This window comes from Eurytemora carolleeae, unplaced genomic scaffold (assembly GCF_000591075.1).
Source record: "Eurytemora carolleeae unplaced genomic scaffold, Eaff_2.0 scaffold159, whole genome shotgun sequence".
Lineage (NCBI taxonomy): Eukaryota > Metazoa > Arthropoda > Copepoda > Calanoida > Temoridae > Eurytemora > Eurytemora carolleeae.
The window spans coordinates 45420-57990 of NW_019396151.1; the positions used below are offsets into that span (position 1 = coordinate 45420).

The window sequence follows — 12571 nt, forward strand, 5'->3', positions numbered from 1 at the left end:
TAACAGGCTATAGACTATATATAACAAGCTATAAACTATATATAACAGGCTATAGACTATATATAACAGGCTATAAACTATATATAACAGCCTATAGACTATATATAGCAGGCTATAGACTATATATAACAGGCTATAGACTATATAAAACAGGCTATAAACTATATGTAACAGCCTATAGACTATATATATAACAGGCTATAGACTATATATAACAGGCTATAGACTATATATAACAGGCTATAGACTGTATATTACATGCTATAAACTATATGTAACAGGCTATAAACTATATGTAACAGGCTATAGACTATATATAACAGGCTATAGACTTAATTTTATGTGGCCAATCATTTATAGAATGGGATGTCTAATCAAGGCATTAATGAAGTATTCTCATTTTTCTAACTTAGAATTTGTTGTTTTTCAATTCTCTGTGAAAGTGATTTATTTCTGCAGTAACAATAAAGATATTGGACTAGAAATTACGCCAGTGGTATCTTTGAAAAATTAACATTTAAACAAAAATGGATAAAAAATTAGAAAACTCTAATAAATCTTTTAGATGTCTTCCCATGAATCGTTAGTTTCTCAATTCAGACGTCTCTTTCTATACTCGTTAAAGTTTCCAAGATTTTTTGTTTTTCCTCCCCCCCCCCACTCTTATCTCCTCTCTTTTAGCTCTATTAACGTTACAAGGGTAACAATTGGCTCCGTTAGTCAACATCTTTAATTCTCTTTATTTGCCTTCCCCTTTTTTCTCCTTCCATCTTGTGCATTTTATCTTATTAAATAATTTTCTCCTTCCATCTTGTGCATTTTATCTTATTAAATAATTTTCTCTCCCCCTTCTCTCTCCCTTTTCTTTTCATTATTTCTCCCTTCTCTCTTTCTTCTCTTTCCATTCTTTCTCCACTTCCCTCCCCTTCCGTCCTCCTTCTCTTCCATTCACTCCCCCTTCTCTCCCATTTCTTTTCCCCCCAACTCTCCTCCCTTCTCTCCCCCTTATCTTTCCATTTTCTCTTCCCTTCTCTTTCCCTTATCTCTACTTTCAATTAATGTTCTCTTTTCATATTCATTATTCGTTTGCGTACTATATTCATTGTTTCCATTCATCTCTTTTATTTACTTTATGCCCTCTTCCTCATTCTATTCCATAGATCATTCATCACTTTCCCCCCCCCCTCGCGTTTTTAACCCTCTGCATTGAAGTTAAAAAATAAATCTTCCAGCTGTAGAATGCCTGGTTATCCATAACAATTGTGTTGAAAGAACCATAAAAATCTTTGTGGAAACCATTTTTTACAGTTTTATTGAACCAATTTGCCAAAGTTGTCAAACGTCTAACGCGTTCATTTATACAAATTCATTCATCTTTTTATTTATCAATTCATCTATTCATTTATCATGCATTTATTCATGTATTCATACATCTTTTCATTTATCAATTCATCTATTCATTCATATATTCATTTATTAATTCATCTATTCATTTATCAATTCATCTATTCATTTATCATGCATCTATTCATTTATCTATTCATCTATTCATTTATTAATTCATCTATTCATTTATCAATTCATCTATTCATTTATCAATTCATCTATTCGTTTATAAATTCATCATACAGTGGTAACAAAGAAATACAACAAAGGATGTTGTATTTGTTAGAACTGACATGTTTTATAAAAAATGTCTTTAGGGCATACTTTTAGAAATTGTGAGCTACAACAAAATCCTTTCAAAATAAAAGAGCATGAAAGAAAGACGACCTTTGTTCTATTTCCTTCTAGTAGCTACTGTACATTGTAACTCGTAGAACCAAAATAATGACCAATTAACAAATTTTAAAAATTAGGCAGAAAAACCTTCGGTTCCTTTTTTATAGGTCGGTTTATACAGCTACGACTCTATGTATAAAGAATGTGGGACTAATAGTTCTCTAGTTGAGATGTTAGAGTAGATATTGTCTACTGGTCCCCGCTACTTCATTCATATTTATGAAAAATTGACCGCAGGTCTACATATAAATAACTATACCTTCAAAGAGATATGTAGGGGGGGAGGAATTCAGAGTAAATTTTAATTCTTAATTGACGTTTGTTAAGAACGCAAAATTACCTTTTTTTTACAATTTTCAACTAGCTATCTAGATTCTAGAAACCCCTGATTATTCATTAATAAACAACAGAGATTATTTCAAGTGATACCACAGTAAAAGAATAAAAGAGATTGCCTGATTCACAAAGATACCATTTCATATCATTACTTGATTACAAATAAGGAAGATGTCGTCGTTTTTCTAACATTAAATTTTGACAATTTCCAACATTGTCTCTTCATCATAAATGCGAATCTCACTTTTTCAGAGAAACAACATTTGAAAATAATAAATGCTTAGAAAAACACGGTAATTTTGTTCATTCTAAATGAGACCAAAACTGTGAATCGGACAAGTTACCTAAAACTACGTACACAGTCCCTTAACATCTAACTCTGGCCCTGAACCCTATTATGTCCATTGTCTAAAAATACGTAATGTCTTCTTCATATAGAAATATTCATAGACGTTCGTTCCTGTCTGTTTCCTGCGCTGTTTGCCGCGGCATATCTTGCATTCCCTCGTCTTATCGTCTTCATCTTGTTACAACCAAGGATTTTTAAACAAAGATAGATAACTACAGTCATTTTTATAAAAGAACCCAATATATTCATAAATTATCAATTTTTAGATAGATAGAATGTTTATGTGCTCATTTTCTAAATCCAGCAAATTTTGTAAATTTTTATACTCTAAATTCAATGGTTAATATTCCAAAAATGCCAAACAGGAATTTAAATTTTTAAAGTTAGGCTCAATATAAAGCAAAAGTTTAAAGGGTATGTTTAGCAGATGTATTAGATAATCAGTTGGGTGAAAAGAAATAAATGTATTTAAGTAAACATTTAGGAGTTAATTTCATTTTCACCCTTTAAATCGGGATAGGTAATCAAGCGTTTGATGAGAAAATAACCCCGTTGAAACAATTCTTAAATTAATAATTCACACTTTAAATAAGTTTTTCTTATTGAAATAAAACAAGAAAATTTGAATTTTGTCCCTAAAATTAAGTTTACAAAAAAATCCCTGTCCCAAACTACTTGTGGTTGGTTAAATGCATGATATTTATTATAATTTTTATAATTTTACTTTTTCTTATCTTTTAATCAATAACTCTCATTTAAATAAAAAAAGAATGTCGGTTCCTAGAGTTTTAAATTTTCTACACAACAAAACGTATTATGTATACAGTACCACTAGCATCTTTACTTACCTAAAAATATAAGAAAAGTATAGAAGAAAAAATAAGTTAAAATATATCTATTTATATTCATTCATATTCATTCATATTCATTCATATTCATTCATATTCATTCATATTCATTCATATTCATTCATATTCATTCATATTCATTCATATTAATTCATATTAATTCATATTCATTCATATTCATTCATATTAATTCATATTCATTCATATTCATTCATATTCATTCATATTCATTCATATTCATTCATAATTATTCATATTCATTCATACTCATTTATTTTCATTCAAATTCATCAGTAGTTAATTATCTGGTGTCCTATATTTCCTATGGGCTGATCTGGAGGTTTTTATCAAGATTTATTGTCTCTTTTTCTCTTCTATATTACATCTATTAAAGCAAATTAAACTCCTTTTCAACCCTTTAATACGGTAACAAATTAACCCTCGTTTTAACCTGTTAATGCCAAAGTCACGGTCGCTGGTCAATCAGAGGAATGAAAGTGTTGATATGAAAAACCAGAGATTTAATTAAGAACTGAACTTGCATGCAACACACGGAAGATCTTTACTAATAGAACGGGGGGCAGGGGGGGGGACTGCACTTACCAAATTTCACGAGAATATATTGAAAAAAAAACTTAAGACATTCCAACGTGACATTTTAAAGTGCTTAAATACCTTTAAAAATTTGCGATCATATTTTTATTGTGATAGCTCATGATTGTGAAAAGGAAGGAATTCAAGAATTTGAATTATACCTATATTTAATCCAAATCATTTTCATATGAAAATTAAGGGGGGGGGAGGTGAAAATTGTCTATTATTGTATCATTTAAAATTCTTCTACCAATATGCATCAAGCACAGGGTGTCAAAAAAAGGGATGTAAACATGATATTCTGTAAATCTGCAGTACGTTGTACAATATTAAAAATGTACGTTGTAGACTTATACATAATGACATTATTCATTAAAACTGCGTTTCAATTGAATACGTATCAGGATTAGATTAAATCATGTAATCTACTTAAATTACGCTATGGAGATAGCTTAACTACGTTATATCTATTCTTGTTAATCTTATAAATACATTTATAAAACCTTTAACTGTGCGGTAAACACATAACATGATTGTCTTAATCATGTGAAATAGATAACGACGTATGAATTGTAATTTCGTCAATTCATGTTAACTTGTAACATGAGATATTTAAGTTAGTTTATAGAGTAACTCCCTACTGTTTACTGCGAAAGAGTAATCCTGAAATCCTGTGATGATATAACCAGGTTGATTCGTCCCCATCATTTGGGATCGATATACATAGCTTGTTAATAGCTAGACTTGTGTCCTTGTGTGGCATTTAGAGCACTGAATTGATAGCTTGTTGGATATCTACGCTTGTGTCCCTGTGTGGCATTTAGAGCCAGGTGGGTTGTGTCCTGGTTTACTTTGATAGCGGACGGGTTGAACTTGGATAGATACGTTTCAAGAACTTGTTATGGAGTTGGTGTTTACTACAGCCATTTCCCTTTTACTTCCTCACCACCTCCTTACCTGTTTCCTGATTTATCATTATTATTATGTTAAAATGTACACTGCAGTTACTCCCATGTATTTATTTACAATTCTCATTCGCTTGTAATGGGCCAACCAATCAAAACAACCTACTCTGGTTAGGCGGGTCCCAACTACGTAGAAAATTGTGATTTTTTATTAATATTATCTCCTGCTTTGTAGTTTATAAAAATATGAAAAAATATGAATTTTGAAAAGACGGACAGGAATATTCTAGAAGCTTAAAAAGAGCGTAAAAGTATGAGGTAGTATACAGAACAGTATGATAAGGGAGTTAGTTAACCAAAAGTAAGTTTGGCCCAGTCACACAAGTGGATGCAACAATTTAGAGCTGTGTAGACTTCAGAATGCTGTGTGTGTTGAATAGATAAATCTAGATTTCGGAATGAAAATATAGTTTTAAAAGATGCCGCGTCAGTTAAAGACGACTGAAAAGAATTCCCGTGTTCATTTTCTTTATTCCTACGAATTCCCAAGCAAACATCATTAAATTAATTTCACGTTTTAAAATTTTTAAATTTGGCATTTTTCCAAAACATTCGAAGACCGGTCATTTCTACTTGCCCGCTGTTTTATAGCTTAATCACTAAACATTATAGCGGCCCACTGTGTACACTGTATACAAACTCAGAAATGCGGGGAACTGGAAGAAACCCCGCCAAAATAATGTCCGCCATTTTAGATTTATAAGAGCATTTGTCATTTAGGATTAAACTTAATATAATCATGGTTTGGGTTTTTCAGATTTTGCATACTGATAACTCATGTCATGTTGTATCACTTGCAATTCCTATTATTAAATGACGTTTTTAAATCCTTATATATCAACGTGCCAATCCTCTAATTTATTTTATCGCGGTCAATGGAATGTTTATGGGAAATATATATTGGTCAAGTTAAACAAACTAAATATTTCGCCAAATAGTTTGCTAAATAATTCGCCAAATAGTTAGCTAAATATTTCGCAGATTTGGTCAATGGGATTAGGAAGAATCAAAGAAAGGTTATCTCTTTCAGTCTTTAGAGTGTCTACTTAGTACTTCTTCGCACTCCTTTTCAAGAAAAAATGTAAAGCTTTTTCAAGCATTAAGTTTTAGATCGCCATTATTTCATCAAAATGTTAAAATTTCTTGGTGGATTTTCAAAAATCGTATATGTCGTCTTTTTCCATTCTACATTTTTCCATTTTGTACAGCTTAAAACTTTCCTTCCATATAAAGTTGGGGGCAATCGGCTTAGACGTTTTGGGAGTTCTCCTAAGTTCTCTGACGAGTTATTTATAAACAATATCTCGTCAAATATGCAAATAATTACTTGCAGAGAACCTATTTTTTACGAGCTACGACAGCTTAGCAAGGATCTAATATAATCATAAAAATTGTAATTTCTTTAAAAGTAATTTTAAAACATAAGATGGAAAAGGTATTTCGGGTAAGGGGAAATTATGGGAATTGGAATAATCTGGGCGGAGAGAATTATGTGGGGGGGGGATAGACGAAATGAGAGGACCGATGAGGAAGGGGAAAAGACGGGGAGAGGGGAAATTATGAAGAGTAAGGGGGGGGGAGTGGGGGAGGAGTGTTGAAAAGTGAGGTATAAATAACGATGTTAAAGAGGGAAGGGTTAATGGCATAATTGATGTTATAACTTCTCTAGTTTATTAGGTTAGGAGGGAGGGGGGGGGGGGAATATTTACTACTTCTAAACAGGTCTTTATAAAGTACACCTCTTTGCACGCAAAGGATTGAGACGTTTAAACTTAAATCCGTAACAAGGAGTAAACAAGAAGTAAACAAGGAGGAAACAAGGAGGAAACAACGAGTAAAAAACGAGTAAACAAGGAGTAAACAAGGAGTAAACAACGAGTAAACAAGGAGGAAACAAGGAATAAACAAGGAGTAAACAAGGAGTAAACAAGGAGTAAACAAGGAGGAAACAAGGAGGAAACAAGGAGGAAACACGGAGTAAACAACGAGTAAACAAGGAGGAAGCAAGGAGTAAACAAGGAATAAACAAGGAGGAAACAAGGAATAAACAAGGAATAAACAAGGAGGAAACAAGGAATAAACAAGGAAGAAACAAGAGGTAAACAAGAATAAACAAGGAGTAAACAAGGAGTAAACATTTTCATAATTTTTGCTCATTATTAGTTAATTCACATATCCTACTCTTATATTTTCTAATATTTGGAAATGAACAATTGTCAATTTAGCTTTTAAAAAGTCACCAATTTTTGTACAATATCATACTATGATTTTCGCAGATTTTGTTCTAATTACATTGATGGATTAAAGAAAGTTTTTAATTTCGTTCAGTCATGCAAATCACCACAAACAAATATGGGCCCGATTGGTTCAGCCGTTTCAACGTTTATTGGATACAAACAGGATACAAGCCAAATAAAAAACTGAATGATTAAAACAGGCCCTTGGCCATAAAACCTATCATTGCTGGAAATCTGAAAATTCTGAAATTAAGATTAAGTGAACTCCATTAAATGGTTGCAAAACCAAAACTAGTTTCTAACAGTTTAAACCAGAGTAATATATTTAAGTCGCAACTCTTAATTCGACAAACATACGGGGTCTTATCTGTTAAGCCTTAAAATAAGTTGTAAACTTGGATTTTTACAAGTGTTATATTTGGATATAAATGGTCGCTTTGGAAATTTTATTGTTTTAAAAAGAGGTTTAAAGAGAGGTTTACGAAGAGGTTTAAAGAGACTGTGTTTACGAAGAGGTTTAAAAATTTATTTATTTTTATTTATTCAGTTTCATTTATTCATTTTTATTTACTCATTATCCATCCCTTTAAAGGGACTCTAAGCGTCCCTCCCTGCAAAAATGGGAATTCTTGATTCACAACAATACCTTAAATGCTGTCTTGGATCAAGTATGAATCAGATTTTTTTTTGAAATTGATAATTTCATAATTGTGAGACTCAAGTCCAATGGACATAAAACACAGCAAATGTGCAGTGAACTCAGACCCATTTTACTTAATTAATTGGTTTTCAAGCTTTTCGTTACACTATTTGCATTTTAATAACATAAAATAAACATGAGGTGGCTTAAATGTATTTCTTTATTATCTAATTTTTTTAACTGAAAATAAATCAATAAATTGATAATTTATCATTTAGATAGTTATCCATTTATTAGGTTAATTGATATCTATTCATTATAAATTTGATAATTCATTTATTTTCGAGTATTCACCCCTTTCATATTCATTAAATCTTTAAGATTTTAATGATTTTCGTCACGCGACTGAAAATGGCTTCTTATCTTATACCGGAAAAAACAACACCCATGTGAAAATACAATTAAGCTTAAATTAACATGTGTTAAATCAATTCATTCTCTGGTCTACGTTAAATCAATTCATTCTCTGGTCCATGTTAAATCAATTCAATCTCTGGTCCATGTTAAATCAATTCATTCTTTGGTCCATGTTAAATCAATTCATTCTCTGGTCCATGTTAAATCAATTCATTCTCTGGTCCATGTTAAATCAATTCATTCTTTGGTCCATGTTAAATCAATTCATTCTCTGGTCCATGTTAAATCAATTCATTCTCTGGTCCATGTTAAATCAGTTCATTCTTTGGTCTACGGTATATCAATTAAATCAGTCTTTGGTCCAAAATACGATGAAATCAGTCTCTGGCTGTATTTACTGCATTTTGTATGATTGTGTTTCAATGTTTAAGTGGTAAATGGAATTCATAAAAATATTCCCATAAAAATATTCCCATAAAAATATTCCAGGGATTTCGTTTAAAATCTTTACTCTGTGTTATAATTCTATTTTAATTTAGAATTTTTTTTGAAAATGTTTTAATTTCTTTTGTTTACTTTTCTATCGATCTCTTATAAAATTATCATAATTATCATAAAATTATCAAAGAAAAATCATGTTCACTTCAAAATAAAAGTCCTAAAATGATTGTTATACTTTAAATGCTTAATAAAGTTGAAATCTGAAGAATTGATTCAATTCAATTTATTTCATATTTTAGAAACTGAACATTTGCCTTAAACTCTAATTTTTCAATCATTATTTCTTTGCAACCTGATGTCGTTTATCCTTTCATTACAATAAATTCTGTAAAGTCAAAGTTTGAAATATCAATGGTTAGTGTTATTAGGTTGAACAGATGTTGCAGCGACTAGACAATTTGACACAAATCCTTAGATTAGGTCACAATATGCTTAAAATGTGACATTTTTAGAATCTTATTCTTATTTTACTGAATAATTATAATCAATACTTTTAAAGTACATTTAGAAAAATTACTCTTTGCTAAAAACTGATTTTTGTTAACTTACATCGTGAAATTGTACGTCATGTTGTACATCTACAATAGCGCTCATATCTCCGCTCGATTTGATTGAATCGCAACTTTCAACTCCATTTCTCGCGATTCAGGTCGTCATTTCACTTTTCGCATGTAAATCCACATAAGTTATGATAAAATTAAAAATCACCAGTTTTATTATTTTTGGTTCTCACTGTAGGCGTATACCGCGTATATCTTCACACCTCTAGGTTCAACTTGTAACTGAGTTAGACTAGTGCATCGTTCATATCTCCGGATAAGTCGAGGATAGATAGATAGATAAACCGCAGATTAAAGCACAGAACACCGTCTTACTCTAGTTCTTCGGTAAACATACAGCGCCACCCCNTTCAAGTTACAAGGGTATATCAACCCCTTCAAGTTACAAGGGTATATCAAACTCCTTCAAAGGACAAGGGTATATCAACCCCTTAAAAGCAACGGTATATCAAACCCCTTCAAGTGACAAGGGTTTATCAACCCCTTCAAGTGACAAGTTTATATCAGAATAAAGAACATGCCCGATTCACAACCATACACTCGTCTGAGCAGAAATATCCACGTTTTTCTCTCTGAAAATCTGAAAATGGATTATTTCCAATTGTGGGTTCTCAATAAAATTCCTTGTAAATTTGCGCAGCAGATACAAAGAAAAATTTAGTCAGAATTTATGAAACTAATCCGATTAGAAAACAGATCTTCTTATTTGTTTCTCAGCTAAAGGTTTAAAGGGTGAATCGGACATGGTGCTCTTTGGAGGTAAATCTGGAAGCATGTCTTGAGTCCCTGAATCCAGTTTTTGAACAATTTTTTAAAATTTATTCTCAATCCTTTTAATCTGATATTTACATAACTTCATGTCTCCAGATTGTCTCCGATTCTTTGCTGATTTTTTAGTTCTCCATCCTTTCATTTCTTTTTGCACTCCTCCTCATCCTTTTACTTTTCTGTTTCCTATCTTTCATTTTCAATTATATTATCCTTTTATTCATATTAACCCGACCCCCTTGCCTCATTAGGTGTAATTTTTACCCTCTCTTCCTCTGATCCCCCGCCCCCACATATCTCCATCCCATCCTCCCTACTATATTTTACTCTCTCCCCCNCATGTATCTGATCATTAATTTAGAAAATATCGTCGTTGTTCTAGTTTGAAAATTGTCCCATTCTGACAATGAAGACTATTGTTTCTGTAACCAGAAATTATTTTTAAGAGAATTTTAAGAGTAATTCATTTTTAAAAAGAGAATCATGGATAGTTTGATCTTTCTTATTCACCAAATATTACTCTATTAACGATATGGGTTGATAAAAGGTCATTATTTTTGTATATCTAGATGATATGGCGAAGGATGTTTATTAGTTTTGAATCCGGTTTTATCATTTAATCATAGAAATACATTTCTTTTACACATACTGTACACTGCTGTACATCTTCAGTACTGCAATACAGAAAATGTACATTAACGTACATTTATGCTGTGAAATATGAAATGTGAAATATGCATAATGCATATATGCTGTACATTGTGTATAATTACTATACTGTACAATGTGTATATATGCTTTAAATGAAAAAATACTGTACATATGTGCATATATATTGTGCAATGTGCTTATTTATATAGTACAATGTGCATATATATTGTACAATGTGCATATATATAGTACAATGTGCATATGTACTGTGCAATGTGCAGATATATTGTACAATGTGCAGATATATTGTACAATGTGCAGATATATTGTACAATGTGCATATATATTGTACAATGTGCAGACATATTGTACAATGTGCATATATATTGTACAATGTGCAGATATATTGTACAATGTGCATATGTATTGTACAATATGCATATATATTGTACAATGTGCAGATATATTGTACAATGTGCATATGTATTGTACAATATGCATATATATTGTACAATGTGCTACAATGTGCAGATTACAATGTGCATATATATTGTACAATGTGCAGATATATTGTACAATGTGCATATATATTGTACAATGTGCAGATATGCTATAAAATGGAACTTATTAAAGTCCTGCTAATTTTTTTCTCTTAAAAGTAAAAAAAAAATTTACAAATGTTGGTTTTAAGATTTTTATAGTTTAAAACATATTGTAAGAGAAAGAGGAAGGTTTAAAAAAAAGCCTAAATAAGCGAAACTTGGGTTTTTATAATTCTCGAACGTCACGAAAGAAAAAGCACGAACAAATTGTTTTGATCTTTTATATAATTTGATCCCATTCAAAGTATGCAATTGCAAAAATTCTTTTTTTTCGGATTAAACAATTGTATAATGTGTGCAAAAATATAGTTTATTACCCCCAATAATCGCCCCCTTCCTCCCCGGTTGCAAACCTGTTACTAAGCCATATTTTGGCAGGGTTGCTAGGGTTGGAAAAGAACAAATGTTGCAAAAAGGGTCAGTATTTAGTTTTCAACTTTGCAGCCCCGTATCTTGAAGTGGTTTAGCTTTAACGATGATTTAAAACGAACATATCTGATAATATATCAGTTTTTAAAATAGTTTTTAACCAGAGTATTAGCAGGTGAACTTCAGACCTGTATGAATTAGTACAAATACAGAATAGGGCAAAAATGAGAGAAAAATTCAAGAATTTCGTTTGTTATATGAATGTTAAAATTCAAAGAAACTGGGTTCTTGCTACAACTTCTGATTTTATAATCACTGTACCTTTACAACTCGATGTCGTAGACCTATGATATTTCAAACTATTAATTCTGTTAGATCAAATACTCTAAGTTTGAAACATAACAGGTTTGCACCATGTCTAGGATAAATAGAATTGTAAATTTGAGCGTGTGGCTAGAACTCAGTTATGTTGTCGGACAATTGTGAAAAATGGAATATCACCAAACCCATATTAAACTCAAAATCTATAAAAAACCGTGCACGGTTCCTTGTTTTAAAAAGTTAAAATTCTCTGAACAGCCCCGGGACAGCTGGGATAGTTTAACATTTGAAAATATTTGCCAAGTAAATGAAAATCTAGGGAGTTCAGGGAGAACCAAAACACACGAGTTTTCAGAGAAGATTTATAAAAGTCGTCTTTATTCTTTAATTAAAATATGCTGTTGTAAGATTGAAATTGTTCTGAAATAAAAAAAAAATAATAGAAATTTTTCATNTGGTTTGTTTTGGTTTAGCTTGGTTTAGTTTAGCTTGGTTTAGTTTGGTTTAGTTTGGTTTGGTTTCGTTTGGGTTGGTTTGGTTTGGGTTGGTTTGTTTTAGTTTGATTAAGTTTGGTTTAGCTTGGTTTAGTTTGGTTTAGTTTGGGTTGGTTTGTTTTAGTTTGGTTAAGTTT

At 31.3% G+C, this 12571-nt stretch overlaps 1 protein-coding gene across 1 annotated transcript in view; it reads right to left on the minus strand.

Moving 5' to 3' along the window:
* Window positions 1-9437, minus strand: part of LOC111696562 (metallothionein expression activator) — a 37644-nt gene extending 28207 nt beyond the window's left edge. Inside the window, exon 1 of the mRNA XM_023466196.1 lies at window positions 9219-9437. Within this exon, the coding sequence (XP_023321964.1) occupies window positions 9219-9263 (45 nt within the window). The 5' untranslated portion in view covers window positions 9264-9437. The remainder of the gene's footprint in view (window positions 1-9218) is intronic.
* Between the last annotated feature and the right edge of the window lie 3134 nt (window positions 9438-12571).